Source organism: Sorex araneus, chromosome 5, assembly GCF_027595985.1.
Source record: "Sorex araneus isolate mSorAra2 chromosome 5, mSorAra2.pri, whole genome shotgun sequence".
NCBI lineage: Eukaryota > Metazoa > Chordata > Mammalia > Eulipotyphla > Soricidae > Sorex > Sorex araneus.
In genome coordinates, this window is record NC_073306.1 from 119,825,642 (window position 1) to 119,846,268 (window position 20,627).

Genomic DNA, 20,627 nt, shown 5'->3' on the forward strand with positions numbered 1-20,627 from the left:
CCGGGAGGAAGGACTTCCGGCGCGTTTCCGCGGTGCGGGAGGGTGGCCCGAGTCCCGGGGCTGGAGCGCGACCCCCGCCGCTGGGCGCTGCTCTGCCCGCTTGTGGCTCGCGGGGGGCCGGATTCAGGACCGCGGCGGCTCGGCAGGCCCCAGGAGCAACCGTCGCGGAGCCTCGGGCGGCCCGGGACACGCGGGGTAACCAACTTCCCCCTAACTTTGGAGCCGGGGGAGCCCCTCTGCATCTCTCTGCGCTCCTCTGGGCTCCGTCCCGCCCCTCTGCGCCCCTCTGGGCTGTGTCCTGCGCCTCTGCGCTCCTCTGGGCTGTGTCCCGCCCCTCTGCGCCCCCTCTGGGCTCTGTCCCGCCCCTCTGCGCCCCTCTGGGCTCTGTCCCGTTCCTCTGCGCCCCTCTGGGCTCTGTCCCGCCCCTCTGCGCCCCCCCTGGGCTCCGTCCCGCCCCTCTGCGCCCCTCTGGGCTGTGTCCTGCGCCTCTGCGCTCCTCTGGGCTGTGTCCCGCCCCTCTGCGCCCCCTCTGGGCTCTGTCCCGCCCCTCTGCGCCCCTCTGGGCTCTGTCCCGTTCCTCTGCGCCCCTCTGGGCTCTGTCCCGCCCCTCTGCGCCCCTTTGCGCTCTGTCCAGCCACTTTACAAGATGCGTAGCGCAGGACAAGGGCTAAGCCCAGCCGGAGCTGCAGGGACACCCCGGGCCTAGCCGGGGAGAGGAGCGTCCAGGCGCCCCAGAGCGCCCCCGTGCAGAGCTGGACAGGCTCTCCCCAGGGGAGAAGAGCCGAGGCCTGGTGGCTGGAAAGCCCCAGAAGGGTCTTCTGTCCCAGGGACACGATGTGAAGCAGGACGTGGGGAGGGGGACAGCACGTCCGGAGCGAGATGCGGGGGGGGCGCCTTTCGGCTTTGCGTGTGGGTGGGTGGCACATCCAGCTTGGCCCTGTGCCAGGCCCCCCCTGCCGGGCGGTGGGTGTGAGCGGGTGCTGGGTCCCGTTCACCCCCAGAAAACAGCGGTGGTTGCACGGGCGAAGGAAGGTGGGATGTGCGTGGGGGCGCGGGGACGCTTTGTGCCTTGTCGCGGCGTCTTCTCTCTGCCAGGCCATTGTGCCAGCTGCTGAGGTTCCCCGAGAGGCCTGCGGGGAGGGTAGGATGGGAAGGAAAGGGCCGCGGGCACAGATGCCAGCCGGGAGAATGGCTAACTGACGGGCAGTTATCCTTCAGGAGCTGTCCATTCAGTAAATATGTACTTCTGGATTCGGAGTTGGGTGGGAACAGATGATTCTATAAATTACTTAGAGGAATGAATGGCTTTCAGATTTTGGGAAGGGGGTTGTTTGTAATTGACAGGAACATACTATTTGGGGTGGGCGTGACTCTGGGAGTTTAACCCAGCGACCCCATATGTGCAAGGCAAGTGCTGTACCACGGATTCACATGCCTGGGTCTGAAAAAAGAAGATTTTGGGTCGTGAAGCGTTCCCTTGCACGCAGCTAACCTGAATTCCATCCTGGGCACCCCATATGATCCTGCAAGCCCTGAGCACAGCCAGGTGTCCGAAAAAACTAATAATAGCATCTTATCTCATTATTGACGGGACATACATAAAACAGACAAAACTTCTGTAAATAATATTACCGCTCTCATGTGCTTTTGCTTCTTAAATTTAATTTAATGCTGGTTGAGACCTGAATAGCTCCTTACTCCATTAACAAATTGACTTTACTTCAAAAATAATTGTTGATGTAGAGTGAGAATGATTTATAGTTGTTTCTAGGTAGAGATGATTTAAAAAAAAAAGTGCCCTAAACATTTTTAGAGAAGGACTTCTCTTTCTGTCCTCGCTGTGTGTCTTGTTAGTTGAAAATAAAAGGTGTGGAAGAATTAAATAGTCGCTTTCTCTGCTTATGTAGTGGGTGGTCTGGTTGGACCCCCCTGGCCACCTAGCCTGGAAGTGCCTTGAGGGTGGGGCTTCCTCTGCTCCTGTCCCTCAGTGCCTGGCAGAGTCCCTGTGGCAGTGGGCCCGGCACGCGGGGCTCCCTGGTCGCCTTGGAATAGGCTTCTGAGGCTAGGAGACTAGTGTTTGTTTGGGTTAGTTGCTTCATGTTGGAACCGTTCATTCTTAAATTTGGCTGCACTGGTGGTGCCCTTGGGCCTGACACCGAGGACTCCTGCGTGCAAAGCGAGTGCTGCAGTGCTCTTTGAGTGGGCTTCCTTCTGTGTGTCCCCCATTGGCCTGCGTGCACACGCTCCTCAGCGTGTCCTCACGCGGCTTGAGAGCGCCCAGCCCTGAGTCTCTTGTGGGTCATGGGTCAGTGCTGTCCCTGACTTGTCCCCTGTTTTCACTTCCTGCTCTGTAGGGATTTATTTTGTTTCGTGTTTTGTTTTGCAGATGGGCCTTTGCAGGGGTAGGGAGGCAGCGGGGACACATTCAGTAACACTTGATTCCGCAGCTCACTCAGGGCCTGCTGGTCAGTCAGGTGCTTAGGCCTGGCCGTGGGGTGCTTGGGAACCACCAGGATGCACTTTAGGGTTTTGGAGTTGCTTATTAGTTTATTTTGACCACACCCAGCAATGCACAGGACATATTCCTTGCTCTGTGCTTGGGGATTACTTCGGGTGGGCCTTGGGACCATGTGGGGTGCTGAGGATGAAACCTGTGTGGGGTGCATGCAGGGCAAGTGTCCTGCCCGCTGGACTCTCTCTAGCCCCTTTTAGGTTTTTATAGATAGAAGAGTAGGTTTGTGCTTGAAAAGGGCTCCCCTATCCTGTGGATTTTTAGAAGCTAATATCCTCTCCCTTCTGCTCATTTCTGGCCCTTACATGAAGCTGACAGGAAACAGGGTGCATGCCCCATTTAGTCATCTCCTTACCTCTTCCGCACCTGTTGGCCTTCAATTCCAGAGGGGGTGGTTTAGAGTGGCTGCTGCAGGCTTCCTCTCCTGTCCTGTGTAGTGAGGGACCTCTGGGAACAGGTCCTAAGTGGACACCAGCCTGGAGGGCATGATCTTTGTGGCCTGGAGTTGGCCTCTTTCACTCTGGTGTTCCCACGACCCAAAACAGATGTCCTCTTTGATTCTGCCCTCCACATTCCCTTGGCAGCTGTGCGGCTGCGGTCAGGATTAGTGGAGACGGTTCTGTCGGGGTCTAATTCAGCGCCTGACGCCTGGAGATTGCTCAGCACGGGTGCTTCCCTGAGTTCTACCTGACTGTGATTCCCTTCTTTTCAGCTGTTCTAGAAGACCGGGCCGTCCGCCGCCAGCCCCATGGCTGCCATGCAGATGGACCCTGAGCTTGCCAAGAGCCTCTTCTTTGAGGGGGCCACCGTGGTCATCTTGAACATGCCCAAGGGCACAGAATTTGGCATCGACTACAACTCCTGGCAGGTGGGGCCCAAGTTCCGGGGTGTGAAGATGATCCCGCCGGGCGTCCACTTCCTGCACTACAGCTCCGTGGACAAGGCCAACCCACGGGACGTGGGCCCTCGCATGGGCTTCTTCCTGAGCCTGCAGCAGCGCGGGCTGGTGGTGCTGCGCTGGAACGCGCTCCGCGAGGAGGTGGACCTCAGCCCCGCCCCGGAGGCCGAGGTGGAGGCCATGCGGGCCAACCTGCAGGAGCTGGACCCGTTCCTGGGCCCTTACCCCTATGGCACACTCAAGAAGTGGATCTCGCTCACCAACTTCATCAGCGAGGCCTCCGTGGAGAAGCTGCAGCCTGAGAGCCGGCAGATCTGCGCCTTCTCCGAGGTGCTGCCCGTGCTGTCCATGAAGCACACCAAGGACCGGCTGGAGCAGAACCTGCCGCGCTGCGGCACCGAGTGCAAGAGCTACCAGGAGGGCCTGGCCCGGCTGCCCGAGATGAAGCCCCGGGCCGGGACGGAGATCCGCTTCTCCCAGCTGCCCACGCAGATGTTCCCGGCAGGTGCCACACCGGCCGAGATCACCCGGCACAGCATGGACCTGACCTACGCCCTGGAGACTGTGCTCAGCACGCAGTTCCCCGGCAGCCCCCAGGATGTACTCGGTGAGGAGACGGAGGTTGCCTGTGCGGGGGCTTTAGAGTAAGGGGGTACCTTTGGTTTACCTCGTCCAGTGTTCCCTGCACCGGCAGGACACTGGCCCGCCCAGGACACTCGGTAGAGAGCAGATCGCCCAGCCTCCCCCCAGACTCTGTTTTCAGATCTGCAGCAGACCCTCACAGGTCACTCTGCAGGAACCCGGCCCCCTAAGTGAGCCTCACGCAGGCAGTCTTGTGTTCAGCGACCCCTGGGAGGCGGAATCAGAGGGTCAAGGCATCTCCCCGTGTTGGGCTTTCTTCTGGCTTGTCACTTCATTTTCTACTTCATTTACTTTTGGGTCTGGGGGCCACACCTGCCGTGCTCGGGCTATTCCTGGCTCTGCTCAGGCCTCACTCCTTCCTGGTGGGGCTTGGGGGACCCAGGTTTGCCACACACGAGACAGGTGCCTTAAACCCTGCACTGTCTCCTCAGCCTCTTACTATAAGAGCTGGACAGTGATCAGTGATTTGGGGGGTTTTGATTGTTGCTATATTCACTCTGTATTCATCAGAGGAGGAAAACCAGAATAAAACTTACTCCACATCCATCCGCCTAGACCATCCCATGTCCCTGAAGCAATGCTTCGTGACGGCGGCTGCTTCTGTGTCCTGGTTGCTGGCTGAGCCGGCTTTCTGTGGGTGGGCGTGGTCCAGGTGGCCTCTAGCACACGTCCTAGGTGGCTGGCGGCAGGTGCGTGCTGCAGCCTGGCCCAGCTGGTAGGACTTCAGCAAAAGCCTCTTCAGGCTGCCTGGTGGGGAAATTACCTCTTGCATCAGGTCACATTTCTTCTGTTAGTAGTGATAGCAGACATCATCATGTGTTTAACAGCCACTTACGTACTCTCACGTATTGAAGTGTTTTTCTTTTGGAGGATTCCTGAGAAAGACCTTTTGTTTGTTTTGTGTTTGGGCCACACCTGACAATGACCCAGGGTTATTCCAGGCTCTATATTCAGGAATTACTCCTGGTGGGCTTAAGAACCACATGGGGTGTTGAGGACTGACCTGGACCTGCTGTGTGCAACACAAGCTCCTTGCTATCTGTCTGGCCCTGAGAAGGGCTTTTCGGATATAGGGCCTGTTACATCATTGGCTCAGCTGAGTAAAAGGAACATTAAAAGGATAAAAAGGTGCACCTTAATGCATTACACAGTTTTTTCATTTTATAAGTAATGCTTGAAATTATGACTAAAAATGAATGCAAGTCTGGGTTTTTTTTTTCTTTTTTGTATGCTTTTTGGGCTACACTTGGTGGTGTTCAGGTCTTACTCCTGTCTCTGAGCTCAGGGGGTGCTCCTGGCCGGGCATGGGGGCCAATATGTGGTGCTAAGGATTGAACCCATGTCACCTGCAGGCAAGGCAAGCTCCCTCCCCATTGTGCTTTCACTCCTGGCCATTCTCTATTCAAACATGTTAGTTCTTCCAAGTCATCCTGTGGAAAGGTCTGTTGAGGAGTAACTGCATCTTTGAATGGCTCTTAGAAATTGTTTCTTTTCTCATTATGTATATATATTGCTTTTTGGGTCACACTGGCGATACACAGGAGTTACTCCTGGCTCTGCACTCAGAAATTACTCCTGGCGATGCTCCAGGGACCATTATGGGATGCTGGGAATTGAACCCGGGTCGGCCGCTTGCAAGGCAAATGCCTTACCCACTGTGCTATGGCAAAGCCAGGAGAAACCCCTGAGTATCACCGGGTGTGACACAAAAAGCAAAAAAAAAAGCCAATTAAAGTAACAAATCATTAATTTTTATCATACAAAAAATATCAACTACGTTTTTAAAATACACATCAAAATATCTCCACAGGCTTAATCCCACAAACCTAGTTCATGGAACTACTTTTTCCAGGTCTTTGGAGGTGTCAGGCATTTGGAGGTGCACCCATTCTCCTTACGGACTGGGTTAGACAGACTGCAGAGACCATAGTGAAGTTTGGAACCAGAGGAGTGTCTGGCCCTGATCGGCAATAATGTATCTTGGCAGCCAGAGGCCTCCTTGCATGCCCACAGATACTGCTTAGTCTGTGGCTATAGTACCCTGATCACGCCCCATCTCTTCAAGGGACCGTGGCTGCTGGATCTTTCAGTCTTTGGATTTGAAACACGCATCCCATGGGAATGTACTGATGAGAACGAGTATTTCCCGAGTGTTATTTTGTGCCGGGCTTTGTTCTAAATGCTTTGCTTGTACTGTATTGATTCATGTAATCGTCACTACAATCCCCAGCTAAGGAAAGGGAGAGACGAACAGATCAAGAAACTTGCCTGGGTCACACAGCTGTGAGGCCGGGAGTAGAGCTGGGATTTGAATCCTGGAAGTTTGGTTCCCGGACCCAGGCCTTTCTCCAGGAAGCTGCTTCTGGAGATGAAATCACAGCATCCTGTGATAAAAACAGATGAAACTCCTCTGGCCGGCAGGCTAAGCGTGGAGAAGTACTCACAAGAGTTCCTGTTGAGGGGAACCCTAGAACCGTACTCACCCGCTAGTGAGACTTACTCCTTGCAGTATTTTCCCTTTCCATTGTTTTCGTGGGCCAAGCACTCTCTGTGGGGCCGGGGGCAAGATCCCTAACGTGGACTTCAAACTCCAGCGGTCACCTGCTCCCTGAGCACCTGTGGAGCGGAGCCGAGGGAGCACGGCTCATCAGCCTTTTCCTGACGCCGCCAGCGCAGACATTGGCGTCAGATCACCCTGGGGGTCATTAGGGCGAGTCGGGAGCCTCTCGTCTCCTCGGACGGGATCTCAGGGTGAGGCGAGGGCAGCTTGCTTTGACCAGCTCCTGGTAGTTCTGCAGGGCGGCGAGGTTAGGGACCCACGCATCACGGTATCCACAGACACAGTGTATAAGCTCTTACGATGCCAGGCCGTCCAAGGTATAGCTCTTCTCTAGCAGTCTGGTTTTCTTTCTTTAATTTTTTATTAGTGAATCTCTGTGAGATACAGTTACAGACTTATTAACGTTTGTGCTTGCTTTTCAGTCACACAGTGGTCGGGTGCCCATCCCTCTGCCAGTGCCCATTCTCCAACACCAATGGTTCCGGCATCCCTCCCACCATCCCCACCCCGTCCTCCCCCACCCCGCCCCACCCCTGTGGCAGTCTGATTTTTAAAGCCGATGTGGCCGCTTGGGCTGCTGTGACCTGAGTGCATAGCAGCCCAGCAGACTCTCGCAGGCACCTGCCAGGCGCCCCCGAGCCCCCTGCCCCTCACACCGCTCCTCTCCGCACGTTCCAGGGGAACTCCAGTTTGCCTTCGTCTGCTTCCTGCTCGGGAATGTGTACGAGGCTTTTGAGCACTGGAAGCGACTCCTGAACCTCCTGTGCCGCTCAGAAGAAGCCATGACCAGGCACCACGACCTCTACACGCACCTTATCTCCATCCTGTACCACCAGCTCGGAGAGATCCCTGCAGACTTCTTCGTGGACATTGTCTCGCAGGACAACTTCCTCACCAGCACCTTACAGGTGAGCACTCCGTCTGCAGGCGGGGGGGGGGGCGGGGAGCCTGTGACCTTGTCGTATTATCCCAAGTTGCCTTAACCTTAGTTCCTAGTCTTGGGCTCTTTCTTGCTTTTACTCAAACATGAGCTTCCTTATCCCAGACACAGTTGCTGGACCACCCTGTCCCGGCCTTGCCCCTGAGCGTGGGGTATGTGGCCTTGAGTCGCCTCTGGCCCTCAGAGTTCCTCAGCTCTAAACACATTGCTCCTCCTTACCTGCCACGGTGAGTTGCTGCGATCCAGAAGGACAGTCCTGCAGCTTCTTATTCCCAGGGGAACATCTGCAGCTTCTTAGATCTCATTTAAGCATGAAAGTAACTTTGATTTCCTGTTCAAGCAAAATGTGCCGGTTTCTGTCGAGATTTCTCTGACAGAAAAAGTGAAATTTGTTTTTAACTTGGCAATTAAATTTTCATTATGAGTGGTAATTAGGGAAGAAGCTTCAAACAACTTACGATCTTCATGCTGGGCTATTTCCCCCCTTTGCCAACAGATTAACTTCCTTTCTGTTCCTGGGACAGCCTCTGTCACTCACACTTGGTAACTTAGTTGGGGATGGAAGAGGTGGAAGCCACAAGCTTGCAGTGCCTGCTCTGTGCCAGAGCTGCCTTCCGCTCCCTGCTGGGGGCCTCCCAGGCCTGCACTGCCCTCAGTGACTTGTCCCGAGTCTCTGAGCCCCCGGGGCAAGGAATGTGTCGGGCACCGGGTGCCATGCACGTGACGCTGGGGGCATTTCCCCCAGTCGTTTCCACGGAGGCCTGGAAGGCAGGAAGGATTGTTCCCGCTGGCACACTGGACCACTGAGACTCAGAGGCGAGGTCACTATGGGAACCCACAGCTCTCAGTGGCAGCCAAGGCCCCGTCTCGGTTTCTGTCCCTCAGTACTGAGTTCACAGCACATTCACAGCTCTTAGTGGACACCGTCAGGGACCTGTTCCTCAGGCCCGGGACACTTCTCTAACCCCACGGACTGTGCGTGTGTCCCCGGGAGTGGGTAGCTGCCTCCGCCACTTCACGAATAAGTCCATGGAGCTGAGCTGCAGCCCGTTTGTGCCACTCCAGGAAAGGGACGAGAGTGCCCTTTGATTGTTCTGGCTTATGTGACACAGGGGTGTCCTCCCGGTGCCCGGCCGGGGAGAGCTCCCCGGCGTTCCAGGCCTGCTCTCTCGGAGTGGGGAAGGTGGTTGCCCAGCCCGGGCCACAGTGACGCTGCTCCCCCCCCCCCCGCCACAGCCACGGCTGAATACTGTGTGCTGGGGCTTGCGTGGCAGCGCTGACGGACGGACAGCGGAGAAGGGGCAGCTGGATCCCGGGGAGAGATGATGGTTGGCTGATTTCTCTCGAGAGACTTTTTCACTGAGAAATCGGGATGTGCTTATTTGGAAAAATTCAGGACATGTGCCTTAAAAATATAGAGGTAGATATGGAGATGGTCTTTTTGTTTTTAAGTCCCACCTGGCGATACTCAGGGGTTACTCCTGGCTTTGAACTCGGGAATTACTCCTGGGGGACCATCTGGGATGCCAGGGCTAGAACTCGATGGTCAGGCAAATGGCCTCCCCGCTGTGCCCTCGTCCCGCCCAATCTCGGTCTTCCGGTGCCCTTCCTTTCTCTGTAGCACCGCACTCAGAGTGCTGCGTTTGGTGACTCAGCTGCACTACTCTTGTCTCCAGGGGGCCGGTCATTGATTTAGCTGACCTGCTCTCCAGGGACCAGGGACTGGAAACTATGAGCTAAACAAACAGCCCATGAGTCAAGCATCTGTTTGGTGGGGGGGAGTAAGCAGTCGGGTTAATGGAATGACTCCCCCCTGCGCGTCCAAGGAGCCCATCTGCTTCCCTGCTCCGGGCCTTTGGTCCCGTGGGGGCCACTCCCACTTCCAGGCCCGCCCAGCAGCCTGTCCCAGCTCCAGCTCACGCATCGCTGCTCTGTACACCTGGCGCCCATCCTTTTCACCTCTGATCCCTGTCTCCTGGAAAGCGAACACCCCGAAAAGGGGCCAGCACTGCCCTGTCCTCTGCTGCTCCCCATCCGGCTCCTCCTCGCCAGCGGCAGCCTTCTCCCTGCAAGGCCCACGCAGGCCGGGCCGGTTCTGACCTCCCTGTTGTCAGAAGGGCACATAAGAGGCCTTCTCTCTCAACACTGTTGGGGTTTTTTGTTTGTTTATTTGTTTTTGTTTGAGGCCTACACTGGGCGGGTGCTCAGGGCTTACTGGTGGGCTTGGGGGACTGAACCCTGGTCACCATGTACGTGGCAAGCGCCCTCCCACTGCACGTCCCCCTCCACCCCCAGCAGCGTTGTCAGTGGACAGTTCTGTATCGGTTCTTCTAAGCTCTGCAGCTTCGGTCCTGATGGAAGCTCAGTGGGCCCATGTCTATGCCTCCTCCCGAGCCTGCTTCCTCTCTGCCCCTGTGCGTGTGTCACCCGACAGGACCCCTTCAGGAACCGCTCTAACGTCATCTCTGCTCTCACCTTCCATACTGTTGCGACTTGGTACTTGTCGCTGTGATGTTGCACGGGCCCTTCTTGCTGGAATTTATGGACTGTGTGCCGACTTCCCCTCGCAGCTGTGCACTTTTGCCCAAAGCCTGTGTTTTGTTCCTTTGGCTGTTTGCTCCCACTTTGTGCCAGCCTGCGGTTTCCAGAGGAGCCTCGCAGCTCGTTCCCTGTAGCTCCAGACTGGGCCAAGCCCTGCAGCCAGCCCACAGCATCTCCGCAGTGAGGGCCCCCGAGGGCTTGGCTCCTTCAGGCTGGGATGAAGACTGTGGATCGAGAGAATTGGGAGTGGCTTGTTGCGTGAGTGGGGCCCTCGCCATGGGGGCTGGTTGAGAGTTAATGGTCACGCCATGGAGAAAAGCACAGCGCCTTTTCTTTTTTTTGTTTTGTTTTTTGGGTCACACCTGGTGATGCACAGGGATTACTCCTGGCTCTGCACTCAGGAATTACCCCTGGCGGTGCTCAGGGGACCATATGGGGTGCTGGGAATTGAACCCAGGTCGGCCGTGTGCAAGGCAAACGCCCTACCCGCTGTGCTATTGCTCCAGCCCCAAAGCGCCTTTTCTTTAAAGTGAAGAGTCACTTCAGCATGAGCCCAACGGTGCTAATCCAGTTCCCCGCTCCGTGCAGCGAGGGAAGAATTAGCCCCCGAGGGCCTGCCATGGTAGACCCCAGGTCGGCTCGCCCTGGGGAGCCAGATGCCCCCCTCTGCAGGAGCCGGGACAGCAGCGGAGCCCCGGGAGGCAGCTGCATTCACGCTGCCCACTGCGGCCATGCGTGGCCTTCTGAGTCGCTGCCCCTGGTTTCTACAAATCCCAGGGATTTAGCCTGAATAAAAATTGTTTGTGCTCCAAAAATAGGTTTCTTTTTTCTTCTACTTAACAAGTTGAGTCACCATGATTTGTTTAAAACCAATGAAAAGATAATCTGAATTTAATAGTATGCTAGAAAGTGCGTTATGTACAAAACAAGGGTTTTGGTTGCTGATCCTCCAGCATTTAGGCAGTCCCATCACATTGCCTTTTTCCCCCCCTTTACTTACTTTTTATTCCCAGTAAGGTGTATGTGCTTTCCAGCTTCCGGTTTCAGCTAATGTTAAAAATGCCAGCCAGGATGCAGCCTTAACTCTTGAGGGAAAACACCGGCTCTGGCCGTGATGTCTCTAGCTGTTATGACGAATCCCCCCCGCTGACTCGTTCTTCCAGCCACCCGTTTTTGCACACTTCCTGTGTCACCTGCTGCAGCTCTTGGCATGCTGGAGGTGAGCCACGCAGCCCGTTTAACAGCTGTGGACACGGTATCAGGGAGGTGACAGACGGCCGTGGACGGCAAGACTGAGGCTTGAGCTGCCGCCTAGCCTGCCTGGCGCCCTCTGTGGTTTGAGGTGCTGCAGAAACCTCCGGGCTCCTCCCGTGGGTCTCAGGACACACAATGCCTTGTCCCCATCCTGCTAATCGTTGTGAGGTGAAAGTCTTACTTTTAACACCAATTTCTTTTCCTGCAAGTAGAAATAAAACGTTCTCTCTCTGGCTACTTTTACTCTAAGCCTGATGATCACCTGGGAATTGAAAAAAAAAAATAGGCAATTTTATCTTTTTAGTCTAGCCAAAAAATAGGATAAGGTAGTGACTCAGCTCGCTACCTTGATATTTTTAATTTTTCAAGGTGACCTGACCTGACTCAATTAAGCATGGGTTTTAAAAGGAACCTTTCACGTTTCTGATTAAAGCAGTTTACAGTTTTAGAAAACGCAGGCTTAATTGTGAAAATATCAATGCCTTTTCCTAATTGAAAGAAAAATATCCAGTAGATGTACTTTTAGCTCTAGATCATTGCAGTTGCCTGTGAAATGTTGCTATCATATCTCAAAAAAAATTTTTTTTAATTTTTTTATTGAATCACCAAGTGGAGGGTTACATAGTTCTCAGGATTTTGTCAGTTATACAATACTCAAACACCCTTCCCTTCACCAGTGCCCATCTTCCATCACCAACCCCCCCAGTATATCTGCCGCCCCCTCCCACCTCCCCAGTCCCCACCCTTGTACGTGATAAGTTTCACTTCGTTTACACTTTATCTCGATTACATTCCATGTTTCAACACACAACTCACTACCGTTGCTGGGGTTTCCCCCCAAAAAGAAAAAGACAGTCCTATTGCCAAGGAAGCATTTGATAGTTCTCCATTGCTAAGAATATAGAGATATTAAGTCCCGCTGTTTGTTACATAACTTTTCTTTTTCCCCCTTGCCCCGAGCCACCGAGTTCACGCCTGTTTAGTAATCGCCACGCTGTCTGACAAAGGGAAAAAAAACGAAGAGGATGGTTATTTCCCGTCATCAGCCGGCATGGGGCTCTGGCTTAGTTGATAGTCTAGTAGAGTGTCTGCAAGCAGTTTCTGGAACCAAAGGTCTTGCGCTGGTATTGGCTCCGGCTCGAGATTCCACCAGCGTCCCGCTGTTCCATGTACATAATTTTTCCCCTTATATCCCATTCCCACGCCACCAGGTCTGTTTGCTTAATGGACATCACACTATGTTTGACACCACGCCGCGTTTCTTCCCGAGAAAGAAGGATATTTCTTCTCAGCCGGCGTGGGGATATAGCTTAGTTCAGTCTAGAGAGATGGCTACCACTTTGATTGCCTTCAATATTTCAGCAAAAGACTCACTATTCTTGTTAGGATCTTCCACAAAAGTCTGACCCATTAAGAAGTAACCATTACATATTGCTGATACTAAGATGACATTAGGTTGCGCGGCCGCAGCAGCGGCCGCGCGCTTTTGGGTTTCTGTATAAAGTCCAGGGAAAGTACAACCAAAAATAGCATCACTGTAAACTTTTACCCTTTTATGGTGCTCATAAGATGGAGAAACCTAGAGAGAGGCTCGGCGTCTCCATTTTGCACTCAGAAAGCCGTGGACCCTGCGCTGTGCTCGGGAGGAAGGGATTGAGAGAGAGAGGTTAAAAGAATTGGGGAATTCCCGGTTTCCACTCTCGCAGCCCGCCGTGGGGTCTCCGATCCCGTGCCGGAATTAGTTCAGTGGGCTGCTTGGAGTCCAAGGGCGCGCTTTTGGGTTCTTCCATCATGCTCGATCCACAGCACGGCCCAAAGGCTCAAAAATTTTTTAAAGATAACTGGTGCTAATATTCTATATTAAGATGACATGTTTCTCAACAATTGAAAAGTATATACTTGATTTTACTTCGGGTGTTTTTGTGTTGTTTTTGGTTTTGGGCCATAGCCGACAAAGCTCGGGGTTACTCCTGACTCTGTACTCGGGAATTACTCCTGGCGGTGCTCAGGGATGCTGGGGATCAAACCCAAGTCAGCCATGCGCAAGGCAAGTACCCTACCCGCTGTGCTATCTCTCCCTCCCGTATTTTACTTTAGTAAATATAATAACCAAATTGTCACTATGTATATAAAACTACTTTTAAAATGAGGATCAAAGTAAATTTTAGTTTGAGGAGTAGGCACTGTCTACACATTTCCTCTTCTGCATTGTGAGCTGTTATTTGGGGCGCGGGGGTGGATCGGTTTTTGAGCCACACCAGGCTGTGTTCAGCATTTACTCCTGTCTGTGTGCCCAGGGATCACTCCTGGCCATGCTTGGGGACTGTATGTGGTGCTGGAGACTGAACCAGATTGGCGGTGTGCAAAGCATGCACCCTCTCTGTCTTCTGTGAGCATTTTGAAGATAGCAAGTACATAAACCCAGCACAAGCGTAGGTCGGTAGACAGCAGGGCCTGAGGCCAAGGGGAAGGTTTTCCCACTAAGGTCTGCAGGGAGTGTTTCTGGCTTCCTGGAACTGTTGAATTCTTGATTGTGGGGACAGTTACACAATTCTCTGTAAGCCTTCAAACTCAGACATGGATGCCAAGAGGAAAAATTGATTGCAACATGTCTCTCTTGAATTTATCGTTTAGCAGTTGCATGTATGGATACATTTGTCAAAGCCTGTGGAAGGGCTAGAGAGATAGCACAGCAAACAAAAAAGCTTACTGAACACTTAAAATACGCAAATTTAATCAGTTGTGAATTCTGCCTCAATAGAGTTGACTTTTCAGAAAGTCAACCTTGGGACCAAGTGTGTAGAACGTACTCTGCACAAAACAACCCCTGTGTTCACTCTCCTGTCCCCCAAAGAGTGGACCTCTGCTCTCTCCTGGGCCCTGGGGAGCTAGAGAGGGGTCAGTTCCTAAAGCACTGAGGCCTCTGACCCCTGGGCTGTCCACAGGCTAATGCTGGAAATGCCAAGGATGTGCTTGACATCGGCCAAGACGAAGGTCTTGGTAAGAAGGGATTTCGCTTTCTCAGTGGACTAGCTCTAGCTTGACATTTATCACTTGCTCAACATTTATCATCCTCATCTTGACGTTGGGAATAGTAATTTCCTGTCCATCTACCTCCCAGGTCTGTAGTAAAGATTAAATTGATCAATTCTTTAGAAAGGACAAAGCAGTTTTTGAATAGGGAGCCTTATTTTTGAGACGGAGACTTCTGTTTCCGTCGCTGCTGGTTGAGTGTATGGAAGGTGGGTGGACTGGGGAGCCAGGCCTGTCCCAGCCTGTCCCTGCCGGCCACCCGTGCCGGTGCAGTGGCAGAGCGACTCCTGCATCTTGTTCACACCCATTCAGGGAGCATCCCTGGCCTGGCACTGCCCCGTGCCTTGCCCTCTCTGGGCTCGGAGGATACAGGTTGCTATGATTGTGAGCACCGTGTGGGATATGTGGGCACTGCAGGGTATGTTTTGGACTTTTATATAGGCTTTCTTAAAGTCGTACCATAAGGAGGTGTCATCTGGATGGGTGGCACTCAGGGCCTGGCACTCAGGACAGGCCACCCTGTCCCCAGGATGACGACCTCATTCTGTCCCACACTGGCAGAATTATCGAGCAGTTATTTGGCAGTTACTCCAAAAGTGAATTCAGATTTCCTTCTTTCTTTCGGGAGGGAGGGCACACCCACAGGTGCTCGGGACTTACTCCTGACTCTGTGCTCAGGGATCAATCCTTCCAGGGCTCAGGGGACCATATGTGGGGCTGGGGATCAAACCTGGGTTAAATGCATGCAAAGCAAGTATGCCGCCTGCTGTACATATTGCCCCAGCCCCCCCCCCCCCAAATAAATATTTATTTTAACAACTTATGGTCTCCCTAAATATCTAACAAAAGGCCAGAGAGATAGTACCTGGGCTAAGGAATTTGCCTTGCATGTGCCCACCCCAGTTAGGCCCTCAGTGCCTCATATGGCCCCCCCCCATCCTTGCCAGGAGTCATCCCTGAGCACCACCTAGCATGACCTCAAAGTATATCTATATTTTTATATCTTTTATCTGTCAGTGGGCACTTCTTTTTGTCAGTCTGCCGAGCACATGCAGTGTGTGCTTGAGGCCAGGGTTCAATCCCCAGCATCTCATGGTCAGCCAAGCACTATTGGGGATAGACCTCAAGCACTGACCCAGAATCGCCCCCGAGTACTGCCGGCTGCCCACTTAACCTGCCCCTGACCCCAAGCTTAAAAACCGAACAGGCATCAGTGCGTTGGTGTCGCTCCTCATGGCTCGGGATGGCTCACAGTAAATGCAGTTATTGGAAGCAGAGACCAGGGCGCTGCATGGAGGAGACCCTTACTCGCCCTCGGTCTAGAATGTTCCAGAGGGGATGCCTGAGCTGGACCAGAGTTGTTCAGATGGAGGAGGAGTAAGCAGGGGGTGGAAGGGTGTTCTCAGCAGAGGGGAAGCATATGCTGCTGTGGGGGAGGGCGCGGGGGGGGAGGGAGAAATGATGTGGGAGGGAAGAGGAGGGAGGCTCTCCTGGGCCCCGGCTTTGAAACCGGGCTGGACTCCGGCTTCTGTGGCATCTCTGTTCCTTCCCCGCCCCTCTACAGAGCTCAGCTGCGAGCTGCATTCAGCGCTGCCCGGCCAGCTCTGTCCACTGCCTGCAGACGCCTTCCAGACCCCTGCCCCCTCCCCCCGCAGGCTCGCTCAGCCCCTCTGATGGGTTATTGATCTGCCATTTTTGTTGTGACTGCTTCCCGCGCCAGTGTTTAGCCTGTTCTCAAGTTAATCAAACAACATTTTCTAAACCTCCCCGCGCCCCCCCCATCACGTCTCTCCCCTGCCGTCCCCCATAATGGTTCTGAGCCTGGAACTGAGCCTCACTCCTCCTCCTCGCAGAAAGGCAGTGGGGATGCAGGGTTGGGCCCGGACGGTGCCCCTGTCGCCTGCAGCAGGGCAAGGCCCCCGAGCACAGGTTCCTTCACTGGTGGGCCAAGTGCTACGCTGTGGTGTGAGGGCGCTGGGGGCAGTCAGTGGGTCGCCTGGAAAACCCGTTCACTCCTGTCTGCATTATTTGGGGGCCACACCTTGCAGTGCTCAGGCGCACTCCTGGCTCTTTACTCAGTTTCACTCCTGACAGACTTGGACCATGTGGGCTACCAGGACTGGACTCAGGTCTGCTGCATGCAAGGCAAGCACCTTACCTGCTGTAGTGTTTCCCCAGCCCGATTTCTGCTTTTTTTCTTTTTTTAATCTCATTTAATTCCTGTCAGCCTCCTTTTCATAAAACAGACATTCTAGAGTATTTCCATCCCGGGGCATTGTGATGTTCTGTTGGAGTGCTCTTTGGAATGCAGTAGCAGGAGGAGTGACGGGTTTGCTGTCACTCCCAGGAGCGGGGAGCCAGTCTGGAGTGGGATTTTAGATACCAAGGAAATTACTGGCCTGTGCCCTCTGCCCAGGTTTCTATTGCATGAAATGGAACTAAATTGAATATCAAATCTAAGATTCATATTCAGAATATAAATAAATATATCCCTGAGAATTTAACACTAACAAAATTTAAATCACTTGATTGAAAGTGGATGTTTTATCCGAGGAGATCTGTCGATGGCAGTGAAGTCAGGGCAGGAGCCAACAGCACTGATCGTCAGGGGACGCAAGTCCAAACCCTGATGCCACCTTAGACTCATTAGGATGTTTGCTGAAAAAAAAGAGCGGCTGGAGGCTGGGGAGGGTCTCAAGTGGTCGAGCACTTTCCTGTAATGGGTGATGCCCGGGGTTCAATTCCAGGCATCATGTGGCCCCTGAACCCAGCCAGGAACAACTCAATAACAACAACAGTCCCTACAAACCTAAACTAAAAAGTCACAGACGCTGGCAGGGATGTGGAGGCATTTCTCATTGTTGCCGGGACGGTGAGATGGCAGAACGTAGTGTGACCGGCCTCGAACCATTAAACAGAATGAGCTGATGCCCCAGGAGTGCTGCTCCTAAGTCTGTGCCCATGCAGATTGTTGAAGAACTCGGAGAGAATCACAACCCGTGGTCCTAGCACCATGTCTAACCATGTCTAACTCAGAGCGAGGCAGTAACCCGAAATTGCCAGTCGGCCAAAGGACAGAGAACAGAGTGTGGGGCTGAGCTGGACTGACTGTGTCCAGCCGTGACACCTGCTCCAACACAGGAGCACCGTGAGGACATTCGGCTGAGAGGAAGAAGCCAGTGCCAGCAGAAGGACAGACAGGAGCCGGGGTGAGCCCTGGCTTCTGGGAGGCCCTGGGGCCCAGCCCTGGCACCGCACAGGAAACGGTCTAAGGGCAGACACTGTAGGGTGCCACGGAGATGAGGTGCCCAGAGCCTCCGAGGCAGACAGAAAGGAGGGCAGGTGCCAGGAGCAGAGGAGGGCCACAGGAAGTCCGGGGCAGAGTCCCCTGGGTGGGGTGCTCACGCTTGGGAGGGGGTACGGGGGTGGGTGCCGGCAGCGGGGATGTCTAGACGTCATGGAACTGTAGACTTGCGATGGTAAAAAGTGGTGCACAGTTTAATTTTTAATGCTAATGTGTAAAGTGGCAGATTTTATGTTATGTATATATTACCACAATTAAAAAGACAAAGCGCCAGGGACCACTTTTCAGGGGAACCGCAGCCCCAGGCCAGCAGCCGGCAGCCCATGCAGCTCAGAGCCGCAGCCCCGCCCCTCAGCTCTGGCAGGGGGCCGGGGACTGCCGGGATCCGGGGGCCTTGGAGCCCCCAACCTTAGGGCCAGCTGCCGTCACTGCGCTCTCACCTCCGAGTCGCAGCGCGGTGTCTGGTCGGACCCCCAGGAGCTGGGGACCCCCAGGAGCTCCCCCCAGCCCGCCTTCCCCACCATGGTGGGGTCTCTCTGCCAGGACAGGAGTAATTTTCCATTGGAGTCGGGCCGCAGCTTCTCAGCTGGGCTTGGACCTTATTTCTTGGTTTGGGGGGAGCACAGCAGGTGTCCTGGGCCGGTGCCAGCAGCAGCTGATCCGCCCGCCCCAGAGAGCCGAGCGCCATGAGGAAATTTCCACAGCGCTCTCGGGCCCCTCTGTTCTCGGAGTGACTTGCCCTCTGTTCTCTGTAGGTTTTCTTCTCCTCCGCCCGCAGCGCCGCCGTGGACGCCACCCTGAGGCAGAAAGCGGAGAAGTTCCAAGCGCACCTCACCAAGAAGTTCCGCTGGGACTTCGAGGCGGAGCCCGAGGACTGTGCCCCTGTGGTGGTGGAGCTCCCCGAGGGCGCGGCTACCGGCTAGCGTGGGGGGCCCCCGGGCTCCCCATCACCCCTTCCTGGGTCCATAACACCAGAGCCAGAGTTCCCTCTTCGTCTGTACATAAATTACTTCAGTGCCACAGCAGCTGTCCCCGTCCGGCAGGCACGAGTGGGGCTTCCCCGCAGCCTCGCCTCGGTGCTATGGTGACTGGATCCCTGATGCTCTCACGGAAGCTCCTGGGTGAGAGAGACCCACCTCACCTCAGAGTTGGAGGGAGAGACAGCCCTGACTCTGGGAGAACTCGTTGCTTTTTTTTCCCAGAAGCAACAAGAAAGCCTGGACTTTCTCCTCTCAGGGGCCTGAGGAGTCGTTTGGGAAGTTAGAGGATCAGGGGATCCTGAGTGCAGATCCGTCCCGGCCAGCTTGGCTGTGTTCTCCCCCGAGGCTCAGACTGGGAGGGACATCACACAAGGTGACGGTTAGCTTGAGTCTGACAAATGGTCAGTTTTGGTTTTCTCCACCTTTTTGCTAGTTTGGTTGGTTTGGGGGCCACTTCGATAGTGCCCAGAGCTCACCTCCGGCTCTGCACTCGGGACCGTATGGGGTACTGGAGATCAAACCCAGGCTGGCCACATGCCAGGCAAACACCCTACCCAGTGTGCTATCCCTCTGGCCCTGTTTTCTCCATCATGGGCCTTTTTTCACATATCTGGGAGGCAGAAGGTGGGGCGAGGGGGGCGATGGTTGTGCAGCCGCCCAAACCCTGCCCATCTCTTCTGTTCAGAAGCTCCAGACCCACAGAGGGTCTTGACAACCCTCCCAATGGGCATGTCCCCTCCACAGACACTTTGGTGATCTGACAATTCAACCCAGAAAGGGGAAAAAAGCTTCTTGGGACCAGGGAGAGAGAACAGGGTTAAGGCACTTGCCTTGCTTGGCGCCGACCCTGGTTTGGTCCCTGGCACTGCCAGGTGTGGCCCAGCACCCCGTCCCCACCCCCGAAATAAGTGACTTGCTCTGGCTGTCTTTTTATCCCTGCTGAAGTTTTGGGGACCTGCTCAGGTCGGGCTTCCTGGCCCTGAGGTGGAACTGGCAGAGGGAGGCCCGAGGGGCCGTCCATCAGCACAGGGGTCCGGCCACCCTGACCTCAAGCTCTTGTGCTCTGATCACGTCCCTCCTCCAGCCTCTCATCCCTCCTCCAGCCTCTCCCAGGCAGTGCTTGGCCAAGCCTCTGAGTGCGGATCCCTGCTGGTAAAGACCCTCGATCCACTTGTTTCCCTGGAGATGTTTTTCCTAGAGGATAATGTACATTAAAGTCTTGGAGTGGAGACTAAATCCCTCTGTGCGAGTCTCTTTGTTAACCTGTCCAGCCCCCAGGGCAGCCAGGCTGCTGCGCATGCGCATGGCTCAGCTGTCTCCCGGCAGCCCCAGGTGTGGGCAGCCGGCACCGGTTCCTGTGAGCAGAGCGGCTTCAGGGAGCGCACGCCCACGCCTGGACCCCTGGTCTGGCTTGCACAGTTTGTCGCTCCCTCAGCTACAGTCTGAACATCGAGTGAGAGACCGTCTTCACAGAACTGTCATTGCATTTATGGTTAAACTTGTACGTCCACGTGTGCAGGCGAGCCTCGGGTGGGAGGGGCGCTTTATTCCTTTATTCCCAAGGATAAGGGAATGACTGTGGTGTTTTTATAATAAGCACAAATTTGACCTTGTGTGAGATTCGCTGTTGTTTTCCTCCCCTGAGCCTACTCCCCAAGACTGCCCCGGGAGCTCCTTAAACCTGCAGATTGCCAAGAGGAGAGTTTCTGAGACACGCTTGCCTCAGACAGGGGTCAGTGTCAGGAGTCATTCAGAGGAGGCAGTCCCACAGCGACAGGTCAAGGTACCGGGGGAGGGGGGAGGGGAATAGATGAACGGCAGCTGCTGGGGCTTCTCTGCAGCGAGGACAGGCTTCTGCCATCAGATGGTGGCCATGGTCACACAGTCTTAGGAGTCTGATTAAACCACTGAAAAATGGGAGATTTGGGGCTGGGGAGAGCTCAAAGGACTCAGCACAAGCTTT

At 54.5% G+C, this 20,627-nt stretch overlaps 1 protein-coding gene across 1 annotated transcript; it reads left to right on the forward strand.

The window, feature by feature from the left end:
• On the forward strand, window positions 1–20,272 carry AAR2 (AAR2 splicing factor). The gene is made up of 4 exons (XM_004612513.2): window positions 1–195; window positions 3,225–4,017; window positions 7,291–7,520; window positions 18,440–20,272. Exons 2-4 carry the CDS (start codon window positions 3,261–3,263, stop codon window positions 18,605–18,607), a joined length of 1,155 nt encoding a protein of 384 aa, XP_004612570.1. The 5' UTR covers window positions 1–195; window positions 3,225–3,260; the 3' UTR covers window positions 18,608–20,272.
• The last annotated feature ends 355 nt before the right edge of the window (window positions 20,273–20,627 follow it).

Bases quoted from the DNA above. Each gene is read 5' to 3' on its own strand.
- AAR2 (XM_004612513.2), top strand. From the start codon at position 3,261: ATGGCTGCCATGCAGATGGACCCTGAGCTTGCCAAGAGCCTCTTCTTT. The intron at 4,018-7,290 runs GTGAGGAGACGG...CGCACGTTCCAG, and splicing joins CAGCCCCCAGGATGTACTCG to GGGAACTCCAGTTTGCCTTC. The intron at 7,521-18,439 runs GTGAGCACTCCG...TGTTCTCTGTAG, and splicing joins TCCTCACCAGCACCTTACAG to GTTTTCTTCTCCTCCGCCCG.